General features: G+C 43.5%; 1 protein-coding gene across 1 annotated transcript in view; it reads left to right on the top strand.

Moving 5' to 3' along the window:
- Positions 1-14365, top strand: part of KIAA1328 (KIAA1328 ortholog) — a 173274-nt gene extending 158909 nt beyond the window's left edge. Inside the window, 1 exon segment of the mRNA XM_066569195.1 lies at positions 11082-14365. Within this exon segment, the coding sequence (XP_066425292.1) occupies positions 11082-11298 (217 nt within the window). The 3' untranslated portion in view covers positions 11299-14365.
- Positions 14366-27407: the final 13042 nt, after the last annotated feature.

Genomic DNA, 27407 nt, shown 5'->3' with positions numbered 1-27407 from the left:
CACTCCATGCCACAGCAGAAGAAATTAAGCTGACAAGCAGGAGAGGAAGGATCATGCGGAACCACAAGAAGAATTGCTGTTTAGGTACAGCAATTGACTGTATGTAAAATAGTTAACCAGGATGGGGAGGATAAAAAGGAAAATAGAATGGCAGAATAAACTATTTCCAAGCATTCTGAGCCATCTTATTTCCAAGGTATAAAATAGACAGCTTGCAATACTTAGTCACCCCAGCCCAAGAAATGGCAGGGACGAAAGCTAACCCCAGTGAAATGGTGGCAGAACTGCCATTGGCTTCCACAGGGTCACAGTTCCACCCCAATATATACTTAAAATTACTGCAGTCTGATTTTGCTCCTCTGCTCAGTGAGGTTTTAAATCTTGCACAGCTTCTCGCAGTTCTTGCCACAATGGTTAGAAAGTCAATGAAAGCTCACAGTTCAGTAACTAAATGACAAGGTAAGAAACTTTGGAATCATAAAAAGGGTATAAATGCTTGACCTAAAACTATGCAGATCTCCCAATGACTGTACAACTGAAGCAAAAAGTTGATTTATTATCTGGCAGGCCGGGAATTTGGACTGAGCTTGCGAAAAAGACAGACTGCTAACCCATGTAAATGGTGGTAGACTTAGCAAGCTGTATGTGGTGGGGTTCTTTTTCCTCTAAGCCATGCCCCTTAAAATTGTTTTGTAGTTATTTAATACCCACAAAGTTGTAGGGTGAGGTAGTCCCAGGTTTGCTGAAAGTGTGCTGGGAAGAAGAGATGAAAAGTGGAAAAGAAATCAAAACTGGGGAGCAGCACTGAGACTGACTGGCAGAGAGGAGGTGCAGGACTATACCATGACTTACATATGCAATCCTTTGTCAGAGGCTTTAGTATATTATAAAAGAAAAGGCACAATTTTGAAGATGATTCATTGAATTAGAGTTTGCTTTGAGGGGAAGTATGCTTGGGGACAAACTTGTAAGAGTAAAAGAATTTAAAAGAAAGGCTGTTAAGGCAGGAGATAGAGGGGGATGAAGTATGGCAGAAAAGATGATAACAGCTTGGTTTTGGCCCAGAACAATAAAGGGTGAAGATCTTGCTGAAGATGTGCTGTGATGATAGAGTGCTTAAAAGGAATAAAAGCTAAGTGTGCTCTGAAGTGCAAAGTTGTTATGTAATATCACAGCAGAATCAGGGCCCCAGGTGCTGTACATACACCAAGGTTCATTTTCTGATCTGAGGAGCTTTCAGACTTGATGACATAGAAACGGCTGTGTGGGAGGGGAGAGAAGGACAATACAAACAGAGTGATTGCAGAAGGTGGTTGTTAAACTCTGTGGTAGTTACCTGGTTCTGTAATTTCTCTCTTTTGTACAAAAACTTCATTCTAAATTATTCTTCTGTCACTGACAGATCTGATTTAAAAGGTTTCTTTACTTCCCAGCACTCATGTTGTAGTTCACCCTCCTTCTTCCAGAATTATTACAACCTCAGTTATGCCAATTCAGCTGCAGCCTGCAGCCGTACCTTGAAATAAATGATCTGTGGTGTTTCTTATTCTTGGTCTTCAGCTAGTTAGTTAGTTAGTTAGTTAGTTAATTAGTTAGTTATTATTTAACTACTAAAAACACACAGAGACAAAAACAATGAAGCAGCACTTGGAATTTTATTTGCCAGGTTGGTTACAGGGCAGCAGGGTCTGAGTCCAAAGGAGAAATAACAAAGGCTGAGTTACCAGCAGCAAAGAGGATAACTGGATGGGGAGCATTGAGATGGGAATGTGGAAAGGTGAGGAAAGCAGGTGTTGGTCTCTGAGGAGCAAGTAAGTGAAAATGTCCTGCTGTGTAGCAAGGAGGAATGAGAGCAGCAGTAACTCTTTGTTTCAGTAATGACAGCTGCTTGGATGCTACCATTGGTGAAGCCAAGATGAAAACTGGGGGGAAGAAAATGTCTTTATCAGCCCTGCCTTAGGGCTCAAGTTTTTTCAGATGCTGTTGTTGGATCTGGTGTCCTTTAGAGCACTGGCACTGATTGGTATGCCAACAGCCAGGGGCAAACCAGAGACCTTAGCCTCTTTCAAGTCCTCTTTAGGTCTTGTGTACTATACTGGGGAGGGAGAACATCCCAGAGCACTGCCAAGCACGTCACATTTCAGTTAGCAGATGTGTGATACTGTTACTCAATTCTGCTGCTTCTCTCCAAATTCCTGTGCAAGGACTGTAATCTCTGATGCTACTTTCCACATAATTTGGTGATAACTGTTAGTAACCCAAGAAACGGAGGCATTGAATTCACTGCTCTGCAAGAACTAGAGGTAAGGGAGGGACCTGTGGAGCAAGGAAGCAGCAGCAGAAGAGCTGAATGTGCACCAACAAGCATTGTGTGAGTGCTGGAGGGAGCTGATCTCCTCTCTGTTTCTGTGCAGCCCCTCTAGGGGATATGGTGCTTATTTCTGGGTGGTTGCTTACTGGAAAAAATTGTCAAAGATGGAAGGAGAGTGGCAAAATCCGTTGGAATACTGGAGGTATTGATTTATGAGAGAATATTAAAATACGTGTGGCTCGGGTAAATGTTGACTGAGACTAGAGCAGAATGAAAAAGTGTAACATTGTTTAAATACTTAAGGTGTATTTGCTTCAAAAAAGAGGACTGATTTCTCTGTACTATGCCAATCTTTAGCCACAACTAATAGGTTGAAGGTTGGAGGAAGAAAACCCTCTTTGTTTAAGTGACTATCAGAAAGATGTTCTTATTCATGACACATACCTTTCCCTCCCACCAAACTCTGAAGCAAAAATTCATGGGACATTTGTGACACTTCCCACACTATTCTGTTCTCCTTAATGGTATGTTATATGTTTCCCACTGGGCTTTGGCTTACCTCTTTTGACTGTGTGCTCTTTTGGAGAGAGGAGTGCTCTTACAAGTGGTACTAGAGTTGGTCCCCCTGATCCTGATCAAGGCCCTTTAGGTTATACCGTGGCCCATAAATAAGTAATAATGGTAATGATAGCATGAGATATATTTGGCTGTGGAATGGCTTCCCAAGGAGAGTAGAGAGAGGCTGATTGTTAGCAACAAATGTGAGGAAGCACACTGCAGGGAGCAGTTCTGTCAGCAGGGAGAGGGCTGGATGGTCTAATAAGTCTTTTCCTTCTCTAGGTTATGATTCTGTGAATACTGCCTCGGAGAGCTCTCTAAAAGTCTCTGATAGTGTAAGCTCTCTATTACGTGGGTGTGGGTTTTACAGCACTCCAGGAGGCTCTTGTTGAGGACACTGTATAAATATATTCTGTTTTACATTGTATGATATATTTTAAATAAAAGGCTCAGATCTTTTTTTAATTGCTTTGAAATATTCTGCAGTCTGATCTCTTTCTTTAAGAACTAAGAAAGTCTGAAATGCTTTTGGAAGATACAGACCTGTTGCAGGTGAGAAGTATGTCCCCACCTGGATTTGTTTTAAATACATATATAGTATTGTTAAATTTACCTCCTCCTGTATCCCACAGTGAAGTATCTGCTCTGAGTTCCAGCCTGTTTGAAAGTAAAATGGGAATCTGAGGCTGTCACAGTCCCTTTTTCTCTAATTCTCAGTTTAATCATGTTCCTTCTCTTGATGTTTCAGCCTCATGAATTGTCCTTCACTGTGTTGTGGTTTCTTTCAGTTTTGGTGTCTTCACATTCAGTACATGGGAATATATCCCCTCAGGGTGTGTTTTGAGGTGCAGTTCACACATGAAGGACAAGCTCCCTTATCCTGATGTGTGGCCTTTCAGAGAATGACTGCAAAACCACCTTTTCTTTCTCAGCTTTCTTTTCCTACCCATCCAGCCTCTAATGTTCATTGACATATTCAGCTCAGGTTTCCTGGGCCAAATAGTCTGCTGGCTAAGACTTGGATTATTCACACAGAGCAGGGAGTGGGGAAGAAAGAATCTGAGGTATCAGCTCAGCCCTATGGATTTTCAAAAGGCTTTTGCCAAAGTTCCACACCAAAAATTGCTAAAGAAATCAAGTTTCTGTAGGATTAGAGGACAATTCCTTCTAGGGATTTACTGGTGGTTAAATGATAGCAAGCAAAGTGACTTAATATTCATTTTTTAGAGTTAGCAGATGGATTCCCTCAGAAACTCACTGGCCTGGTTCTTCATCAGTGACCTGGAGTGAGAAGTGAACAGCAAAATGTCTTGGGTGACCTAATAAATTCATGTGTTTGGATATTAAGTTCTTTCAGGTAGCCCAATAATATGTCAGTAGCAAACAACTCCAAAAAGGCAAATTAAAACAGTGGAATGAAACTGTAATTTACTGGGGAAGAATCATCAGCACCATGCCTACATGATATTGAACTCAGACTATGTGGTTAGGATTTGTGGAGTTCAAACCTTTCTGGAGTTTCTCAACAGCTTGTGGATACATAGGTCTTTCTGTACCCACATTTTTATTCTGCTTGGTCTTTGCCTCTCAAGAAAGCTGTAGTGGAAGCTAGGAAAGGTGCACAGAAAAATTAATTTGATCAGCAGGATGAAGCAATTTAAGGAGAGACCAAGAAGCAATGACTTTGGATAGGAAAAAACTGAGAAAATTATCAGGGGTGCAAAATTGTGAAGGTGGTGGATAAATTGAATGTACAGCTGTTTTTTACCGGATTCCACCACATGAAAGCAACTTAACTGCAGTCAGTCCTTATGGCAAAACTAGCAAGGTATTAAAACAGAAAACAAAAGTATGTCTGTCGACAGCAGTGAACTTCCTGAGCTTGCTGTCACAGGATGTGTTGGAAACTGCAGGTTGAGAAAACAATTAGAGAAAAAAATTTATGGACAGTGGGTTGGTACATGGATGTTAAAAGGGCAAGCCATGGAGATAATTTCTCATCCCTTATGCTGTAATTGTGGATGCCAGACTAAAGATGGCAGGAAGTGCTTAGGACCCTTTAATTTGGGTTGAGTTCTTCCCTTCACGTGTAGATCTTGGGCTAGCTTGGGTGTGGGTGATTAGCTGTTTCTTCCATAGAACCCCAGATTGTATCACCAGTGTGGTGTCTTCATGTTTCAGGTAGTTTGACTGCTCAGGTCACTTCTTATGTGCATCTGTTTTTCCTCTGCTTTTATTTGCCCTGTTTGTTCCAGTCAAACAGTGATTTGATATTTGCTCTATCATAACAATAAACTGTTTAATTTTCTGTAAAATGGGTCTGTTCCCTACCCCTTGAATGTGGTTTTAGCTGTATTTAGCATTTGTAAAGTGCTTGGGGGCAGGTGGTGTTTTATGAATACAAAATAGTGTTAGGCTTTGTACTTAGGCACAATACTGTACCGTAATTCAAAGGCAATTCATGTAACATTAGTAAATCACTTTGAACTTTATGTTGAAAATATAAGCAGTAGTATAAAAATAAACCTTTTTATTTCCTCTGGTATATACAGTTAAATAAAGTAAGCCTATACAGCTACAAAACTGTATTGCCAGCATGCTTTGTTGAAATGCCATCACCTTGCAAAGAGACATTCCTTGTGTTTCCTACATGTTTATGGTTGGAGAATAAATTTTCAGAGACTGTAAATGAAAAGATGTCTCTAAATATAGTGATCAAATATTATCTGACACTGCTTGTTTAAAGAAATATACATATATTTTACTGCCAGAGTATTTATGACTCTAATAAGTTTAGTTATTTTGTCTCATAAGGAGATTCTCACTCCTCCAAATATCAAACTTGTTGAAGTTGTGCTATTTTTTTTCAGGAAGGAACAAATGGTATTAATAGCTAAGTGGGACTGTATGATATGAAAATACAATAGTGTAGTTTAAAAGTTGGACAGTGTGTAAGAAATATAATATATTTTACCAGCAGTGGGAAATAGATAAACATTAAAAATCCATTGGCATATCCCAAACATCTAAATAAATAAACATCACTGTTCAGCCAGTTGAGACAAGCAGGCCTTCAAGAGCACTGTTCTTTCTAATATCCTGCACAGTTATATGTTCTGTGCATCACTCTTGCATAACCTGACCATTTTTTAGGTACTGTACATTGTGGGACTGTCTGAGTTCTGATTGCCCTGTAGGTTTTATCAGGAGGAATATCAAGTAGTTCCAGGTGATTTCTCACCAACCATTCTGGACATAAGTGGTCTTATGGTTCCCAGAGCATCAGCAGTATTTGTGTGGTCGTCATAAAAATGTGGAAGCCTTCCTTCCCGTTCAGTTTGGAAACATGGGACAAAGTACGATTCACCTGTAGGCGTTCAGAGAGCTGTATTCCTGCTGCTTGAGCAGCGAAAAAGACACACTGTGGAAAGAGGGATTTGGGACTGTGCCATCTTGTGTTTATTTTTGTTTTCCTTTTTAAAATGTGAATGGTTAATGAACTCTTCTGAATCATAGTGGTTTATGATGTTTCCTGTTATCTTAGTGATAGACTAAAAAACTCTTACATTAAGAGATATAAACTCTACTAGATACTTATTTAATTAAGAGTCAATGCTGAGAGTTTCTAATAAAATTTGCAAAAGGGTTTTAGTGGCTGAGGAGACATAATTCTAGCAGCCTGTTTTAGTAATGCAGAGGAGATGAAGGGAATGCTTTCGCAGCACTGTGCAACGCCTGACCAGGGTGGATTTTGCTACCCAGGTCACAGTTCTGGTCTGACGCAACTGGACCAGCTTGATCCCAGTTGTGCCAGCCTCCCAGACTGAGCATTTCTGTGCTGCTCTGTGAGCTGTATTTGGAGTTTTATGTTGTACAATAAAAGCAAAGGTGAAAGTTCTTCATTGAAAGAGGAGATTCAAAGCTTACTGTGGTCTAGTCTCCCTACTCTTGTCTCTATTCTCTATAGAGAGCCTATGGCCCTGCCTTCCTTCTGCTTTGTACACTAGTTCTTAATGTTCTGTCTCCTGATGAATTTTTTGGAGACTTTAGAAGATTGCTTTCACCAAACTTTATCTGTCTAAATAGTTAGACTTCTAATGCAAACTTGTAGACCTTAGAAATTTTCTTCTCCCATGATGAAACATGCAGACTTTCAAGCTCATTAAAGTTAGATGAAAAAGTATACATCGGAGAAGTGTCAAAAAAAGAGATTATTTTCCAGTCTGTTGCGGAGATGCTGTGAGAGACTGGACTATTAATGATTAATGACTCATAACATTTGCCCATTTGTGGAGGTGCCAGGGTGCTTTGCGGAGGACAGGTTTGCATCTCTCAAGGGAGGATGTTGAGTTTTTGGGTGTACATGTGCTAGTCTGCATGAGACAGAAGAGGTGAACTGTCACAGCCTGGATCCTGCAAGGCAAGATGGTGCTTCTTGCTATGCTAATTGCTCTTCCTTACATAACTCCCTCAGTTGATAAACTGCCCTCTTCCCCCCAGGGAAGATCTGATGGAGCATTATTGGCTCAAATGAGAGGCAGTCCCTGAGAAGGGATCATAAATTATCAAAGACTCCCTAAGTGCCCCCAGACTCAATTCTGAGGCCTTCCACCAGAGGCATCAAAGTTCCCCCCTACTCAGGGGAGGTACCTGGGCATTCCCACTGAGCCTGAATATATTTTAACCCATTGGACTGTGTGACATTTCATTTTAATCCACTCCAAGAGATCCATTAACAAGAACCTGGGTTACATTCCCCTTGCTCACTGACCTTCCAGCACACTAGCAAATGTACCAAAAAAGTGAGGACAGACTGAATTATCACCATCCTTAAAGGGACAGTTGCCCATGCCATTTTCCCTCTGTTGGGAGGGCAAAACCTATCAAAGAAATGTGCGTAAGCACCAGCACTGATGGGACATTTGGTTGCTTGATTGAACATCTATACGTGAGGAATTTCTGTATGTGGCTTAATGTACAGTGCTGGTACTTCTGTAGAATGTTGGGATTTTTTTCTCCTCTGGAAGCAGTAACAACACAAGGGAACCCTTGGCCATTAGTTTCCTTTAAAAGAGCATTCACTATTCACAAGCCAAGTTTGCCAAATCAGTTTTCCTGCTTGAAATGTTCTGACTCTTGTGTGGGTGATCCTATAACTTTGACTTCACTGAAGCCATCAAGTGTTGTAATAATAATAATAATAAAGCCTGTTTTTACTTATTTTTTCATTCAAGTCATGCAAAGAATACATACCCTGATTTTAGAGAAAGTTGGAGTCAAGCATTCTGACTGTGTCTTTTTAAATATTGGGTTACAAATAAATTGTGAGAAAATTGTCTTTGCAAGTTTCAAACCATTCTAGGTGTACTCTGTTGCCTCCAGCCAGATGCTGTCTGATGTTGCTTAGACTAACCCGGCAAACCATCATCCTGGGATTAAACACTAAATACCTGCAAGGAGCATTCTCTTTATCAGATAGTGCTCTGTTAGCAGAGTTCATTCACTTTATTGCATATATAACTATGGTGTCAAATAGACTGATTTACAACACCTGGTCTTTTACATAATCTTTGCTATTTGCTGCGCTTGTAATCTGCCAAATCATTTAGCTTTCCTGATAGCAGAAATGCTGTAAAACTTAGATAAACTTGCAGAAGAAATGAACTCGAAGGTACTGCTGAAATCTAGGGCCTGCACATTTGCTGTAAATGCACTGGCTGGTTTGGTTTCCCCTGCCTAATCTGTGATTGCATGTGGCTGCTGGACAAATTGAAATTTTATGATAGCACTAGCGTCAGAGGAGATAAGCATTTGTATGCTAGACTAGATTAATCTAAAAAGAAGTTTTAGGTGTGGCTAATGAAAGCAGTGTGTGTGTTAACTGGGTTTCTTTGGGGTTCAAACCATATGTGTGTATCTATATAGAGTCTAGTCTTAAACTTTCTCCATGTGAAAAATCTCATATATCTGTGTGCTAGTTCTTGCTATCAGTGCAGCTCATTCCATTTTATGTTGGAAATATCTTTGAGGAGTTTCAGTTTTTAAAGGGTACTTTCTGAATGATAGTACAAACAACAGATTTCTCTAGAATGATCTGGTTTGCCTACCCAAAACTCTACGTCCTTGCGAACTTTTTTGTTAGTGTAACTAAAAGACATCACATTTGCTTAGGGTTAGCCATGAACAAGATCCAGTTGAAACAAAAGCTGTATTTTTTTCATTTTGAGCCACTAATATTTTGCTACTTAGACAATAGAAAGACAAGCTTAAAATGTGGAAAAGAAATTTGCAAATTAGCTTTTTGTTTGTGAGTGAGATTAAATCTAACACATGTGCAGGAAAATAAAACAACCTGTAGTCAAACAGGAGAGAGCCCTGCGAGGCAGTAATGTCAAGTCAGACTGTATTAGAAATGACACTGACCATCAGATTGGAAGAAACAATAAAAATTGAAAGAAATAGCTTTTATAGGATATCTTCAGTAGTCACCATTAGGATTGGTATTAACCCATCAGTGCCACTGCTAACTCCTTTGAGCTGAGGGAGTGGCTCTGTTTCTCAGACATAACAATGAGTTACCTTGTCATGGGTGAAGTAACTTGTCATGTCAGGCACTGGAATGGGCTTCCTGGGAAGGTGGTGGAGTCACCATCCCTGGTGGCTTTCAGGAATTGACCACATGTGGCACTCAGTGCTCTGGTCTGGTTGGCAGGGCAGTGACCAATCAAAGGTTGGACTCGATGGCCTTGGAGGTCTTTTCCAGTCCAAACGATTCTGTGACAGTGTTCTGGTGATGGATGGGACGTAGCACTTACTTGTGGAGATCAAGAAGGGCGTTTTTCACAGCATGGCTAGTTCAGGGTGGGAAAGCCTTTTACCTGCTGCTGCTGCACAAGGCTGTTGGACAGCACAGGTGGGAGTCTGCCTTTAGGAGGTACATGGGCCACTGCTAATCTCTCACATCCATAAGCTGCTGTAGATGTTTGTTCTTAAGGATTTTTCAACCCATCTGAGTTGAGAAACCTCCCACAGCTGTCTTGGTTGCTTAGTCTTTCTAGGTTCTTACAGTCACAAAAGTAAAAACAGAGGCTTTTCTCAAAGCAGAGACCAGCTTGAGATGTTTCCTCATGCTATAGATGAACTATTTGCTTACAAGAGAGATACCCTATGGATCCAATCACCTGTGCTGATAGTTTCATTTGGGTGAAAAATTTGAATAATGTTTTGTGCATGGAAGCCTTTGAATGTGTGAGTCACTTTGGGGTTGGGAATATCAGGCAGGTTGGTGCTAACAACAGCATGGAACAAAGGGACTTTTGGGTAAAACTCTGGAGTGATATCTCTTACATATTACTGAGAGGTCGCTGGAGAACAGGCTCCCTAGGGAAGCAGTGGAAATGGTATTGTTTAAGACATTTAAAATTGGACAGGAGGAAATATATTGTAATGATCAATCCTGTGCTGGTATTTAGATGAAGTCTTGTCTCCTGTGAATAATAATAGAAAGTCCCTGTCTCAAGTGCCTGCCATTATTCAGTGAGCATTACCAGATCACATTGGCTTGCAACCTTCCCTCATCTCTGTACTTGCACTTAAAGGACAGCCTGAGTGATGCTTAGCACCTTTGCCTTTTCTCTTGGTGCCTCAAGTGTTGATTCTGTATTGCCTTACTTAGATTCTATTCCTTCACTGCTTCCACCAGACAGACTCCATATAGTACACAGAGATTTACAGGAAGCACATGTAGTTTGTGCTAATAATAATAATAAAGTCTCCTGCTGTTTTCAAATCCCTGAGAAACTAAATCAAATGTAGAGGTCTATTAAAAAAAAAAAAAAAGAGTGCAGCATGTGTATAAGTCACCTTACCATTACCAGTGTGGGTCTGCCTTGTTTGGTGTATTTGGCTGTCATCTCTCTGAGGTCTGTGTTCAGTCTCCAGAGTGCAACTAAAACATTACACACTTCAAAAGGAAAAGCTGATGAAACAGCCTAAAATAACCTGAGCACCCATGCTTTCCTTGCCTCTTTTTCAGTAGCTCCGTGTTGTCATTACTGACAGGAGTCCATACAGCAAAATTCATTCTGTGCCGGTGGCCCCTGTCAAACAAATCTGGGTCTGGTCTGATTTATGGAGGCAGGAAAACTGGATGCAATTCCTGCATGGTGCTGTGATCTTAACAGAGCTCTGTTTTCTTGGTGTGTTTCGGTAGGTACCAAGCCTCTCTTCTTGACCTGGTGGAGTCTATGAGCCCAGTATCAGCTCCAGGACAGCTCTGCTGGGAACCTTGTGACAGGAACAAACTGCACCTGCCCTGCTGTGTGAGCCACAGGCTGTCCTCCTCTTGGTGCCAGAGCCCCTGCAGCCCCAGGAGCAGAGCGGATGAGCTGGAGGAGAGTCGGCTCCTCGAGGAGATCTTCTTCATTTGACACTACTCCTTGGTCTGCACCTCCTCTGAAATTATTTGAGTGATCACTGCTTGTTTTCCCTCTTCTGAAACATAGCCAATTAGCATCCAGGTTCATTTTGGATTTAGTGATCATGATGCAAGTATATTGTTGGGGTACGCCAATCAGAAAGTGTTAACTTTTTCCCTAAACCTTTCATGTGCCAAGTAATCAATTTACAATAGCATTTTTTTAAAATCTACAACATTTTCTAATACATTGAAGTCACAGTTTTGCCAGCCTTATATCGAAAGTATATTTCATTATTGATTTTTTTCGCTCTAAAGCAGTTTGCAAGAGCTGCCTAACATTCAACAACCAGCATGTTCAAAGTAGATTATTTTCTAATTAAACAAGTCTGTTTAAAACCTGGCATATTATAAAGGTACAAGCACTTTAGTACTTTTTCACTGATTTTATGATCTACTTTTTCCTTCAACATTCTGATATTTAACACACTGAGTTTTTAGGGGATATATTGTAAGCTCAACTCTACCATGTCTGATAATGTTAATAGATGATGTTGCAGGTTGATGTACTAGGCACAGGTTTGAATTATATTCCTCTTTAAATCAGTGCTATTTGACAGAGTTTATGTGCTGGGTAATGTAACCCTGAAACAGCAGAACAGAGTCAGACATCGTAGAGATCCAAAACTGATTTGATGTACTTTTCAAGATGAAATACATAGTAGTGCTAGTATAAGAGCAGTCTTAAGACATTTTCACTAACTTGCACTATTTTGATCCTGCATCCAGGCTCCATTGTAAATAAGACAAATCAGTAATTATTTCCACTAGCAGCTCACAATGCACACTTTCCTGCCAGCTTTAATTATTCATGCTGTATCTATTTCAGTTTATTTAAATGCATTTCCATCTATTGCATGCACTTGGTTATTTAAAGAAATGTGCCGAATTGGTAAAAATGACTGCACATTACAGGATTAATGGTCATTTTCTCCACAATGCAGTGTTCATATTTTATTGTAACAGTAGCCACCGGCATGTGTTCTTAGAAATATGAGACTAAAATACTCATTTTGCACAGTAAAATTGCAGCAAGGGAAAGGTAGAATTGATCCAGTTCAGGCAAGTTCTAGGCCATTTGCTCCCAAACACCACTTCATGGGCCAGTACTGCTTTTCAGACAGTCTCTTTAGGCAACCCTGCTTATCTTAATGGCTGGGTTGAGTTGCTGTACTGATGCTTGGGGTATGGCTGCTGCCTGCCTCCCCACGCTGCTCCTGTGCAATGTGTGATGCTCTGCAAGGTGGATCTCAGACGAGAGCACTGCAGCCCCTGGCAGCACTGTGCTCCATCAGTGAAACAAAAGGAGAGAGAAGGGGAAGAAGAACCTCAGGTTACTCTGGGCTGCTTCGTTCAGGCCCAGTCTTAATCACAAATTAGGTGATATCCTTTCTGTGCATCCCAGCTAAATTTTAAAAGCTGCTTGGAGGAGTTTAAAGGAGAAAAGCAGCATTGCTGGACCAGAAAATTACTGCTGTGGCAAGTCCCTGCATGGTCTGTCCTGCTTTTAGTGAGGTGTTACAGTTTTATGGAATATGTCTATCTGCTGTTGAATGTCCCTCTTGTTCTACTCCCTGAGCCTGTGAAGGCCCAGGTTTCTGCTAAGAGCCCCAAAGATGTATTCAGTGCCCTGGCCCAAGTAGAACAGATGGGAACATAAGTTTTCTTATTCTGTTGGCTGAGTAGTCTGCTGCTTAAAGAGGGCAGGAAAAAGGAGGAGAAAGAAGAGAAAAATATACAAGGACCAGCAGGAAATTTGGGGATAACCGTCACATAGATCTTAGAGTTTGGGGTTGTTTCATGGTGTTTTTTTAGCTTTGCTGGTGTTTTTTTAAGTGTTGGCATTTATAGAGAAAGAGTTCTCTGATTTCAGTCCAATTGCTTCTTGTCTCTTTTCCAGTTTGACTGAAACTTTAATTGCCTTTTCTGATAAATGCTAACTGACCTTTCAAAACAGCAAAAAATACATGTATATTTCTTGAAAGGTGCCTTTGTGTTGAGAACACTCCATGGGAGCATTCTGTTCTTTGATTCTTTTGTGGGTGCCAATATTTAATGCTTTGAGATTTCTTATGATCACTTAAAAAATTCTACTTCTCAAGGTGACTTTTGGCTTGAATCTATATTTTTTGGTTGTAGCTCTTTTTAAAAGGACATTGTCAGGATTGTGGGCTCTATGCTGAAGGTGCTGTCTGTCAGTCAGACCTATACAGGGGGCACATCTTTGTGAATCAAAGTTTTCTAGTAAAAGATGGTTGAAATCCCTGATGGGTGAAGAGCTGTATGCTTCAACTCTCTATGAGATGTGGACAAAAGAAACAAAAGCTATTAATTTCACAGACCCTGTGGAAAGTAATTTTTTATAATGCTGGCTCTTGCTCTAGTTATCAGCAGTACATTAGGAATAGTGTTTAGCAGTCAGTGCAAGCAAAGATATTTTGCCATGAGGCACTACAAAGTTGAAGTTATTAAAACATTTATAGCCTTAGAAAAAAAAATCAATGATTGTCAAATAGGAAAGGACAAAATCAGTAGTTTGTACTGGGAGGGGAATTGTTTTCCATCTGCTAAAACAGTAGAGGAAATGCAAAAATTAAACTAGCAAAAGCAATGACATGACAGTGTCCTTTTAAGTTTGAGCTTCTATATTGGGAGCTGCTGCTGGGGAGTTGGTCCAGCATAGACTGTTTGTCCAGAGTGTTCCCAGTGAATATCCTTCAGCTGCACATCAGGCTGTGTTTTCCATGGGGCTTTGTGGAGTAACATGACTGCTGCTAAGGCTCCTACCCACGCCTTCAGTTTGTGTCCTTCCCACGTGGTTCGTGCACACACACTTGCTGGCTGTTTGTGTAGTTACTGCTTTTGTGCACCTTGCACATCACAGACCTGTAATAATCACACCCTTTTCATTTCTAGCTTTTCCAGTCTTGCTGTTGAATCCCATCTCGAGCACGTATTTATATGTGTATGTGAGGTCTTAATCTAATAAATTATCTGGGGGTTTAATTTATTCTTCCAGACTTTTATTTGGCTTATCTTCTGATTTTTGTCCAGCTCAGCTGTCAATACTGCCATTGACAATGTGTTCCACTTCCCACAACATCAAATCATGTTATGTTCTGAGTCTCCAGTTTGCTAAGATACATGAAGAATTTGTTTTAAGCCTTCTCTTCCTCTCCAGGACATGGGTCTTACTGTGAGAAGGAGCAAGGCCTCCTTTGGAGCATGAAGTAAGAGAGAGGTCTCAAAATACAAAGGAGAAGAGAACTGAAGAACCAGCACCATGTTTTGGGACAAAAAAGTGAATTAAAGAATAAGGAAGAAAGGATGGAGGTGAAGGCAAGAAAGGACAAAGATGCAAGGCAGATAACTGTACCAAAGGTGGAGATGAAGTGGGAGTGAGCCAGAGGGCAGGGACAAGTTGTTAAACTAGAATAAGCAGGTGAAGGACAATTGTGTGCTTGTATCTTAAAGTGAGAAATGTTTTCAAACACTGGTTCCCATAAGAGCCTTATGACTCCACACCCTTTTCCAAATCATGTTCCTGCATTTGAGGAGCTACTATCCAAGGCGTGCTTGCCAAATGAGGGAAAGAAGGAAATTACCTTGACCTAACTTTAGCATCTCCCCTTTAGAGCAGCTGGGCAGGGAGGCCAGAGCACATGGAGAGCAACTGTGCAGAACCCAGGTATAGCCCAGGGCATGGACTGAACTTAGTGCTTGCAAGGGATGGGGACTTAGATGGCTGAAGAATAGGAGACTAGAGAGCAAGAATCAGAATAAAGAAATAAAATGCAGTGATCCAATGAGCTGTGGAGGTTTGGTGTTAAGGAAGGAGAGAAATGAGCTTAGCTGCACTTCAGAGAGATTGAGCCTGAGATATCCAAAAGACAGCCCTTGAAAGTGCATGTGAGCCTGGGGTTAAACTCTAGAAGTTGCAACAGAGATTTCTCAAATATGACCTCCAGCCTGTGTTTGAATTTGTACCATCTGTGGGGGAGAGAGCACAGCCTGGTTAGTTAGAAACCTCCTTTTTCACTGTTACTAAATTTATGAAATTGTGTGCTAATTAGTGTATGATTTATAAATTTACATAACTGCATGCTACATAAGACAACACAGAATATTGAATGAGGTGATTTAAACCAGCAGAAGCAATGTAGTTTGCTCTGACTGGGTGGCTTTCCTCTGGAAAATGCCTCCCCCATCCAGACCTGCTCCTGCATCATTGGAAGGCTTGTCTGCTCACAGTGACAATAAATGTTTTACAATATTGTGACTCCATGTAGGTGAGAGACATCTAGCTCCAGCATCTCTGGCATAGCTGTGCAGCAGAGCTTTCGTGGTGATCCCTGACTAGGGTGTTTGAAAGCAGAATTTAGCTAAAAAACAGCAAGAAACCCAACTTAGTCTGGCTAGTGTTGGTGCTTGAGGACTCCTACATTTGTTAACAGGGGTGGAAGAGCATCCCAGCTGCAGAAAAAGGATGGGCTGGGGAGAGGGGGAAACTGGATTTGTCTCCTGGCTCCAGGGAAGCCAATTTGCCTCCCTTCATGGGGTTCTGTGGGTTCTGTGCTGAACTGTGTTTAGCACCACATCTCAGAGGGGCTGTGACCTGTATTAGTGCCCACAGCAGAGGGCACTGGAAGTATCCACCAAAATATGTCTGTGAACAGTAATCTGTAAGAGCAGAAACATATGGGCCACACATTCCTATTGAACAGAAGCTGAAGCTCTCGGGCTTCATGTATTCTGAGGCTTGAAGGAAGGCTTGAAGGCACTGGGGAGCTGAACTGGAGAAACTCAGATGTCACTAAGAGGTGAGGTCCTGACATTTGTGAGGTGAGAGATGCCCAGGTGGTCCCAGCAGATGACCTAATCCATGAGCTGCAGTGAGAGCCAAGTTTCCTTGGTTCAGGATTCATCCTGAGTATGTAAAACAAAACAATTTTCACTCAGAGCATGCAATAACCAGTGTGAGTTCATTCCTTCTGGTGTCCTGTCTGCAGACAAGAGGAAGACGTGAAAAAAGGTATATTTCCTGGTGCTTACTGGCAGCCACATTAAAACCTTGAAGCGTGGGTTTGATTAAAGCAGCTGCCCAAACACAAAGTGTTGGGTATTGTGAGCATTAAGAACAGAGTGGGAACTCCTCTCCTCTCCTACACCTGATAATGCAGGAAAGGACAAGATGAATTCACAGACACAAAATCCAGTTAATTCTTGAATTAGAGATGACTGCGAGAAAGTTGCATTGAAATTTTAAAAGTGCCTTGTCAAAATCTTCCAGCATGCAATTATTCTTGCTGCTACAAAACTGCCTTATTTTGAGGCTGAGATTATCTACCTGAATTTCCAGCTGCTGGACTTTGTTGTGCCTCTAGAAGCAGGATTACAAGATTGCCATGTTGCTAGACTGAGTACCCGAAAGGGAGTGATAATCTCCTGGTCAAACCTTCTCTTTGTTGAGATGGCCTTGTGTCCTAATGTCTTTTTCAGCCTCTGGATGACTTGGAGGGTCTGTTTCTGAACTTTGTCTAGCATTTATGCATCTTGAAAGGTTTATACTAGAGCTGGATACCCAGTTCCAGTGCTGGAACTGGATGTGAAATGGTGACATTGTGGCATCATTTCTGTACAGCCTTTCCTTTTTGCTACTTTCAGAAGCTTTTTTTTTTTGTTGTTTTTTGGATGTGTTGGGTTGAGTACCAGTACCAGGTCTGGTTGCATTTCAGATCATGGTTCTGTTTCCTGAAGCAGGAATTGTGTAAGAAGTGAAACCAGGAGGCCCTGATAAATTTAGAAGAGTTGAGGAGGAAAGAATAACATAAAGTGGAAATACCAAGCAGGAAAGAAAAAGATTGCAGGACTCAGTTTGGGACAGAGCATGAACTTGTGGGTGCAGTGCCTGTGAACTCAGACACCTTGATAACAATCTGCCAGACACATTCTTGATGGGATAGGGGAGACCCAGACAACACAAACTCTCAGAAGGAAAAGAGTGAACAAAGCACAAGGCAGTGATAGCAACAAAAACAGATGAGAAGACTTTTGAGCTGCAGGTGGGGAGGCAATGACATCTCTGAATTGCAGAGAAAATGGCTCCTTGTCAGTGGAGCTGGTGCCCCTCTATTTGCACTTGTGCCTTTAGCACAGGGATCTCATTACCAGAGAGCTTACTGGCAGATTGGAGAGATCGCAGTGAGGAGTAATAAAAATGATCAGGGACTGCTATAATTGACATAATGAGGAAACAAGATGAGAAGAGTCAGATATTTATAGCATGGGTGAGAGAGACAATTAAAAGGTGGGGTGGGAGATGGACTGGATGACCTGAAAGCCTTTTCTGCTTCTAATAACTCCTTGTCGTCTGCTGAACAGAGGACTTGAATTTACCGAGGCTGTCAATCTGACTCTTAACAGCCCTAACTTCCTGTGTTGAAAAGCTCAGGTGGGTGTACTCTGGCTGTATTGGCACTGTCAGGATGTCACTGGTGCTGTACTTTGCTTAAAAAAGTAGTCATCAACCATGTTGTGGAAAGAAATTGACATGCTGACAGTAAAGAGAAAAAAATTAGGCCTTCATAAAGTAAAAAGCCATAGAAAACCTTGCTGAGGGAAAGGGCTGCCTGGGAAGGGCTGCCTGGTTGTTCAGCTGATGATGCCGAGCTCTTTCTGCTGCCTGGAGGGTGGCCTGTGGAGAAGGAAGGTCCATGGGGAGGGAGAAGACGTGAGAAATTTTCTCTTTGAGCTGGCACCCAGCTGTGCGTGCAGCTGAACAACACCACTGCTCCCCAGGATGCACAGATGTGCTCAGGCTGTTGTCCCCAACAGCTGCTAGCTCCGCAGACAGCTCTTGGAGCAAGTTCTGGGCCAGGCAAAAGCCTGCCAGTCCCTGATGGCTACAGCCACGTGTGGGCTTTTGCTTCCCTTCCTAGTTCATCCATTTGTGTTCCTGCTCTGGGGCCAGGGTCAGTGTCCAGGCAGTTTTTTATAGCTCCAGTGTTTGCTCTGTACTTGGGAGACTGCAGCAGGATTGGAGGCAGCCAAGCTGGAGACATCTCAGCTCCTGAGTTGCAGTCAAATTAAAACACTGCTGTTTGCTTGGAAAGCAAGGGGGCTGTGTGTGTTGGAGGCACTTTGGGGAAATATCAGAGCGGTGCTTGTTGAGTCTGGTGGCGGAGTAGCCGCTCTGTTTTAATGATACCTGTGTGCAAAGGCCACAGCTGCTGTCATCCGTTTCACATTAGTCTGACTTTCACAGAGCAGACATAGCCTAGGGTGGTGGAAAGGAGAGAAAGGTGACCAAGAAAAGAAAAAAAAAAAAAAAAAAAGGCATTCATTTTTCACCGATTTTTCCATCCCTCTGAGCCGTGATACCAGTCTGTGGCTGAGCAACAGTAATCTTATCCAGCGTACTGTTGATTTAAGCCTCTTGGATTTATATAACTTTGGAAATGGTAAACTATATTAATTTGCTATGTTTTCAAGGGAAAGTTATTTATTGAGAGACATTTTTAACTCAAGTGCCAGGAGCCTTAAATCATTATAATAAATTCATGCTATTCAGGGTTTCTTACATTGTAATAAATTTGTTTTAAACATGAATGAGGAGATCCATGATTTCTTTAATATACTGTTATGTATTTCCTTTCAAAATGACACAGCTCACTATATCAAGTGGGAGAATAATAGTGAGAGATTTACAGCACTTAAGAATAACACAGCCTGGGAATGTGACATGTGAACCAACATGGGGCAGGGGGGCTGGAAGCTGCAGGGAGCCCACCACTGCTCCCGGTGGCCCTGCCCGGGGTTAAACAGCAGCAATGGGTCAAAATCAGTGAGTGAAACCACAGCCGGGTGGGAGGCTCCCTGCAGGGTGGGAATCACAACATGGCCTTGCATTTGCTTCCCATTTTAATGCACAACCAACACCTGAAAGGTGACAAGGATCATCTGCCATGACCTGGGAGGGTGACTGCCCAACAGCCTGACTGGGATGAGAGCTGAGCCAGAGGTTTGCTTGCTGCCTTTCACCAGGCACTCATCCCCCCTGGCTGTGCTGGTGTGTGGGGAGTGGACCCTCAGCAGTGGCCAGTGGCCCTGGAGTGCAGCGAGGAGGCACCAGGTAAGCAGTCAGATTAATTCCAGTCTCTGTTCTTAATCCCTGACCCCCCATTAAACCCCTACTGACCCTTTTGCTCAGTGTTACACACATGGACAGCTGTGAGCACAGGACAATAAAACTTGCAGCTGGCTTTACATCAAGTCCTCCGAGCTTCACAGGGAGGAGGAGCTGGCACAGACACAGCCTCGGTGGCGTCAGCATCTGAGGGCTGAAACAAACCCACTTTGGCAGCACAGTTCTGGCTTTTTTGGGAAGCAGAGCCCCTGTGCCTCATGTAACATCTGCTGAACTTGTGTCCCAGCTTCATCTAATCATGGAGTGCTGCAGAAATGAGGTCTTGTGCTTGTGGTGACCTTGGGATCACAGTTGACTGGGGCAAAGCGTCACAGTGCCCAAACTACAAAGGCCAATTGGTTTCCTGGTGTCTGATGAGAGCAGTTACCCCCCGAGATACCTAAAAACCTTCCAGCTCCTCCAGGCCCAGCCTTGCTGTAGAGACTTGAGGAGCTGTCCTGCCACGATGTGAAAGTCTGCCCCTCTGGATGCCTGTGCATGGAGCCAAGAGCACTTTCCTGGCTCTGGAAGGTTAATAGGTCTTTGGTGGGTGCGGCTATGGCAGAGGGCAATTAAATGCTGCTAGTTTCTGTGGGAAGGGGTGGTCCTGCTGCTGCTCCTCACCTGGCTGCAGGTGAGGTGTAGGACAGGGAGGACTTCAGCTGCCCAGGGAGGGGGCTGATGGTGCACTGAGGGTTTCTGTGGGCTGCTGGCATCGAGGGCTTGGACAGCTTGGGAAAGGGGAGGAGGGGACAGGAGGGACTCTCGTGCTCGGAGAAGTGATGGCAGGACCTCATCTGTCAGCGCAGAAAAATGTCTGGCTAATAAACTTGCCAAACGTCCCTAATAAAGGGCTGGATGTGTTATCATGTAGAATGGTTTTATAGGGGACAGCCATAAAACGTGCACATTGCCCTTTAAAATGCCAGGACAAGGATTGATTCCAGCAGGGCGGAGGGAGAGGAGGAGGGGAAATGAGGCTAATTGGAAAAGGGGGATAAATCCAGGGGCTCATTTCTCTGCCGTGGGTCCCCAGGGTGTCAAGGAGTAGTAACAAAGTGGGATTCACTGCCTTATGGGCTGTGCCCGCGCCTGGGCTTCTCTGCTGCATCCTCACCACCCTGTGCAGTGCTGGCCATCTTTTCTGGCATCTGTTCCTGCTGCAGGACTCTTGCTCCTTCTGACACCCAGGCCAGGGAAAGCTGTGGAGATGCCTCCATCAGCCTCCTCCTCACCTCTGCTTCTCCTTTTGGTCCCTGGAGTCCAACACCCATTTCTTCCTCCTGCTGGTTCTGGTGCCCTGCCTGCCCAGTGGTCCCATCACTCCCTCTCCTTCCTGGTGATTTCAGCTCTCCTGTATGTGATACTGAGAGGGGCTGGGGCAGCAGTTTTGTGTCCCCTGTTCCACAGACAGGGCACAGCCTGTCCTGGGGATGCAGGTGTGTGTCTGTGCTTTGAGCTCTGCTTGAATAAACAGGAGAGAGGAAGCTGGAGGGAGGCCCAGGGTGTGTTTAGTAGCAATCAATAAATATATTGTACTCCAGCTCACTTTCAATGCTGCAGAAAACAGGCAGTGATTTCACTTAATAAATGTAGACAGTATTGCAGAGCTACAAGAGCATCTATCGTGTAACACAGAATTTCTGCACCACAGGGCTGCATGTGGCCACTGCCTGGTACTCTCCACAGCTGAGGCCCATCAGCTGCCATGGGCACAGGGGCCAGCCTCTGCTTTTTCATTTTCTTCTTTCAGTTTCCATGGACAGAGACACTGAGCAGCCAAATCTCTATGAGATCTGGTGGAGGGAGAAATAAAAAAATGCCAATCTCCTCAAAGTCACTGAAAACCTTGTGTATTTCACCACTGGGTGGGAGGTGGGCAGGCACTGGAGAGGTAGAAAAAAAAGAGCCAGGAAAAGTCAGATTTTTTTGTTGGCCAGGACTGCTTCAAAGAAGTTTGTCAGCGTGCATTTGTTGGTATGTGCCAGATCTCACTTGTCTGCCCACTCTGTGCATGTGGCACTGCCAGATTTCAAATTTCCTGAGTTCCTGGCAATCCCCATTGGAGCTGGAGGTGACACCCCTGGGAGGGAGGTGGTGCAGGTGGGGCACCTGTGTCCCCTGGCTCTGAAAATGCTCTTTGGCTACCCATGGTAATAGACAGGGATTTTGAATCCTCCAAGCTGAATAGTCCAGGTCTTTCATCCCTGTTCCACAGTGGTGAAGTTCAGAACAATGTCCAGGCTCCTGAGGTCTGGATTTGCTTCTTTGCTCCCTCTTGGCTCAGGCCCATCTCTGCTGCACTCACCACAGTGAAATTTTCATTGAACACAGTTTTAGTTCTGGATTTGTAATTAAATTTAAGGGCTGGTAAATTTTGCTATCAACATTTTTCTGGCTCCCCTCCTAAGCATTTGGTCTGTTCAAATAGTACTTAGTGTTTTGCAGATGCTGTTGGATGTTACACTGCCAACCACAAGTATGAAAAAAAAAAGCGTGATTTAGAAAAATACTAATGCATTTGAGGTCTTGTTTTTGCTTTTATTATTACGCTTCAAAGCTTTTTCCAATGTTTTTTCAGTTATAAACTTATGTGGCATGTGGGAATATCATCCTAGCACTTGACTTCAAGAGCTGTGACCTTTCCACTTCATCAAACCTATGATCAAAACATGGGCATGGCAGCACTGCCCATAATTGCTTTCTGAGTTAAAAAATTTCCTCCAATCTCCAGTAATAAGGAAAATGAAATCTTCAGGTGGGGTTTAGTAGTTCACCCTGAAACAGTTCCATCTCATTCTAAATATTAAGCCACGAAGTGATTTCTGGGCACTTCTCTGCTTTGAGACCCGTGGGAGAATTAACTCAAATGCATTTTTAAAGGGGATTAATTAAACTGAATCAGGACTCTGTTTCAACACTCAGAATTAAGATGAGTTGAAGTAAGACCCCTTCAATTAAGCAAAAGAGATGAAAGACCTCTTTGACACCAAATGCACGTGCCTGAGGAGCTGCTGGTGTGGTGTGACCAGTCCTGTTTTCATATATTTAATTCAGACTAAATGACCTAGTGCAGACAAACCCTGGGATGTTAAGACTGGCTGTGATGACACTGGGAATATCCACCTTCCTAGGTGTTTTGTGAGGGGACAGAATGTGTGTAAGACACAGGTTCCTCTATAAAAGGCACAGTCAGTCTTGGTCTGTTCAGAGTCCAGTGACAGCGTGGAGCTTTCAGAGGTTTAGCAACAGACATACTCCTTAAAAAAAAAAAAAGCAAGTCATTAATCAAGGATGGGAAATCTCAATGGAGAAGGTAAACTGGAGATAAGAGCTCCAAAATTTTTGTTTGACCAAGTTTTGTACCATATCACTTTGACTGGGGTCTCTTTGTTAATTTATGGGGGGGAGAGGGGTTAAAGTTTAATCAGCTTTTGTGTACATTGGGAAAAATTTTACTTTTGAGTAAAGACTCAGACTCCTTTAGCTAATTAGATACCAAGGTGATGTGTGCGCTATGTACACTTCTGACAGTTTCTTTTTCTTATCTCTGCCATCAGTTACTTGGCTGTGAAGTCTGATGTCTGAAACTCTGCCAGGATTTCTGAACAGAGTCCTTCACATGAGATTTCTCCACCTTTTAGTTCCCATTTCAGGGTAGAAGAAGTTTTCTGTTTACTTTTATCTTTTTCTTTCCCTCCCTTCTGATTTCTTCCAGCTGGGGATCTGACACATTATTTACTCTCAGTGCCTTGGAGACACTCTCTAAGTATCCCTGGGCACTTCTTTTTAAGAGGAGAACTGGCCAACTCACTTTCCTGCAGCAGAGGGGTTCAGAGTGTAGTGAGAGTAGGGAAATTGTTCCTTCAAGCTTTGTGCCAGTGTGTATTCATGTGGGATTTCCCCAATATCCAAATAAAGCTGTTAAATTCTAGAGTGGGGTGTCTGAGGAGCATCCTGTGGCTCACAGCTCAAGACCCACCCATGGCATGAATGTTCCAGTGGGCCTCAGTGTAAAGTCCAGCTGGGAAAGGACAGATCCCCACCGTGCAATGCCAAAACACCCTTGCATGTCTCCTGATCAATAACCCAACTGCCTAAGTACCCCCTAGAATATGCCAGGAAAAGTCTGGGCCAGCCTTTGTGGTCCTTGGGAGAGCCAGGGCAGCCAAGGTAGGAGGTGCCAAGGCTGCTGGGGGGCTGTGCGGATGGTGGGGTCTGGCAAGGTCTCTGAAATCCCTGAGTGGGGAGTGCTGCCCTGACAAGGTCTTTGAAGGGTTGGGGGTGTTAAGGACAGCCTGATGTGCTGATTATCCAGAATGATTCCCTAAAGGGTCTTTAGCAGGTCCTGTGGGAGCTTGGACAAACCCCACAGCTCGCTGCCTGCTCTCAGAGAGCCCCGAGGATCACACTGCTCCCCTGGGTCAGTGCTGTTGAGCTGGTGCAGTGTTCTCCCACCACGACACTGAGCCTGGGACTGAAGGACACGTGAGGATATCCTGTGGGGAAGAAGAGGTGCAGGAGGAAACTTCTCAGAAACAGCCTGAGAATTTGTGTTTTTGCTGGTCAGGGTAGGGAGGCTGGGAACCTTCCTATCCCTTCACTAAAGGAACAGCACAGAGTTTTCTGAGCTGGAAAATTAAACTCTTTACATCAGAGAAATCCAAAGCCAGGAATTAATTTTGGAAGAAGAGCTCCCTATTTTACAAACTCCAGCTGCATCTGAACAGGTTCAGTGTGGCTTTGCTAAATGCTTCTCTGAGCCCTGACAATCTTTGGAAAGGAATGTGGTCCTCCCCGCCAGCTCCCCAAGAAGGTGAATGTCAGCATGGGATGTGATTTCTACAACTCCTGCACAAAGCAGCTTAGCAATGGGCTCACTGGCTGGTGCAAAAAGCTCCTGGTGCTCCACTTCGTTGCTCTTTCCTGAATGTCAGCCATGGCTCTGCAGAGAATTGTTTGCAAAAAGGCAAATGAGTCCAAAGAGAACATGGTAAATGTAGCCTTGCATTATACTGGGGATTTTTAGGGTGAATTTACTCCTCTCCCCCTAATATTAGCACTGTCCTGGGCAGGCTGTGCTCTGGGCTATATACTTCAGGGGCAAATTCATAATTTTGCCATTTCCCATCACCTACCCCCGAATACACCTGCTTGGCACATGGGGCTGTACCAAGATAAAGCATGAAATCCTATACACGAATCCAATGTTCTCACAAATACAACTGGAGCCAAAATCTGTTGTTTTTATTGTTAAAAATTGATGTTATTTTCCTTCCTTGCAGAAGCATTTGATTTAACCAAAAGCTTCTCACATGGAGTTTGCTTTGAGATGGGGTTGGAAAAATAGAAAGCCTGGATAGGGTAAAGGGTTGGGGAGCAAGAAGAAATCTTCTCAGGTTTGCAGACTGGGATGTGAGTTGCTAAAGATTTAAGGGGCCTTGCAGTCAAGGGGCTTAGCTGAAAATGTTTCATTTTGACACAGAGCACACAGACTCATTACGGCCTGCTTTCCAATTCTGATTGTCACAGAAAATTCCTTGGAGGAAAGAGTCATTCCCAGGAGTATTAGGATGCTGGAAGAGGCAGAGGTGTGCTGACAGAGCAAGGGTGGTGAAGCTGGCTGTGTGACCGGAGAGCGGAGCCATTGGTGTCTAATTTAGGTCACAGGATGATTCAGGCTGACAGGGACCTCAGGAGGTCTCTGGTGCAGCCTCCCAAAGGCAGAGCCAGCTGTGAGATGGGACCAGGCTGCTCAGGGCTTTATCCTGATGGTTCTTGTAAACCTTCAGGAATGGGCATGCCATAGGCTCTGGGATGGATAAGCTGTCTGGGCAGCTTTGCCAGTGCTTGACTGTCTTCATGGGGAAGAATATTTTTCCTATATCCATCCCAAACTTTTCTTGTCTCTGAGCATAGCTTGGAGTAGTCCTTTAATTTTGGCACCATTTGCAAATTCTCATCCTCTCTCCAAGTTGCTGTTGAAGAAGTTGATCCAGTCTGGTCCCAGAACAGACCACTCCAGTACTCCTTTTGTCTCTGGCACTTCAGAGATCTGCTTGAGAAATGGATTTTTTCCCCCTCTTTCTGTGCCACATGTCATGGGCTGTGGGGACACCCCAGATGTTCATCACATGGGCTTGCATGGGCTTGGATCATCCAAACAAAGCTATAAAGATTTTTTTTTTTTTTTTTTTTAGTAGTTAACATCTGTAAGAGCTGTCCATCCAGCCAAGGGTGAGGGCTATTTTCACCAAGTATTTTCCTCTCCTCTCTCACCCTCATTCTCTCTGCTCTCCCACCAGCAAATAGAGGGAGAAGAGCTGATCATTGGAGTCCAGCTGGGGAAAGCCAGACTGAGCCATAACTAGGTGAGGCAGTCTTTATTGGGATCAGAGGGTTATGGAAAACAGAGTGCAGAAATGCTAAGAGGAAATTACAATTTCTCTCTTTTAATTTTTTTTCCTCTCCCTCACTGGTTTTTCGTCCTAGGTGTTGGGGTCTTTCCAGAGGCAATCGTTACTGTTAATGATTTTAGCTTGTTGGCTATTATCACATTTGTGCCTGGGGACTGCAGCTGGCTATCTGGGCTCTGGCAGGCCTTGACAGCAATCAGCTCCTTCCAGCTTCACACTAATTTTCTCGGGGGATCTCAGAAGAAAATACTTTTTCGTTCATTTTCCCCTCTCTTTCCGCATGTCCCTCCTGTCCCACTTTCCTGCCTCCCTTTTCTGGGAGCTCTGGCCCAGGATGGGGGCACACAGGGGAGTCTGGTGGAGAAACCCACAGTGAGGTGTGGGGCATTTGGATGTACCAAGGGGGGATACATCTCCAGGGAAGGAGCACCCCAGCTTTTGAGCTTTTGTTGCCCAGGCCATGTTTGGGCTCAGGTTTGCCTCGCTGCTGGTCCCCCAGCTGTTACAGAGACAAGGAGAGACCATTGCAGTTATTTCATGAAAAGTGTACATCTTTTTCAGTGGCTCAGCCTGAGAGCAGAGCTTTTACAGCCTTGAGTTTAATATTCTCTTTTTTCCCTCCATCATCATTTTATATTATTCAAAGCAAATCAGACAGCCTTTGAAGAACAGCTCAAAACCTTTTTCTTACCTTCTTTTCTTCTTCTTCCTTTTTGTTTTTTTTAAGGCGGGAAAGAGTGGGAGCCACCTGGTACATTTTCTTTCTCAATTCAGTGATTTTATTCATTGGGGAAGAGATCGCTTTGCATCTTGTTCTTTAAAGGAGTGTAAAAGGCAGGTAAGATCTGTATTTCTAAAAGCCCCAAAAGAGAGTGCTTTTCTGTAAGGGTGACCAGCATCTTCCTTGCACTGAAAGCAGCCTGCCTGGTGAAAATGTGACTGCTCATGTGGGGAAGGGCTCTGGTCTGGAACCACTGCTACACTTGGAGCTGCTCAGCAAAATTCTTGCTCTGAGGCATTCCAGTGACTGTCCAGACTAATCTGGCAGGCTGAGAATCTCCAAAGAACACCAAATCTGGAAAAGTGACCATGAGGAAACATGTTGTCCTGGTGTAAGTTGCCCTTTGGAGGGTTTTTGGTGGTGGGCACTGCATTGGCAAGGAGATCTTTTCCAAGGAAAAGTGTTTTTCCCCCTGGGGAATTGGAAGCAGAGATCTGAGGCTGCAGATTGTCAGGTGTCAAGGTGTATGTCTTCACAGCAGTCTGGGACCCCCCAGGTGCCTGGTAAAACCATCCCCTCCACAGTGTGCACCTGACAGCTTTTGTCCCTCTGAAACTTGGGCTCAGGAAGGCTGAGAGAGGATCTGCAAAGGGATTTTACCCAACTCCCTGTCGGAACTCAGGACATCCCTCTGGGTGTCCAGAGTTGCCGGGACCCCTGCCAGGGGGCTCAGAGACCCT

This window comes from Molothrus aeneus, chromosome Z (genome assembly GCF_037042795.1).
Source record: "Molothrus aeneus isolate 106 chromosome Z, BPBGC_Maene_1.0, whole genome shotgun sequence".
In the NCBI taxonomy this organism is placed as follows: domain Eukaryota; kingdom Metazoa; phylum Chordata; class Aves; order Passeriformes; family Icteridae; genus Molothrus; species Molothrus aeneus.
This window is presented reverse-complemented; position numbering and strand designations above follow the sequence as displayed.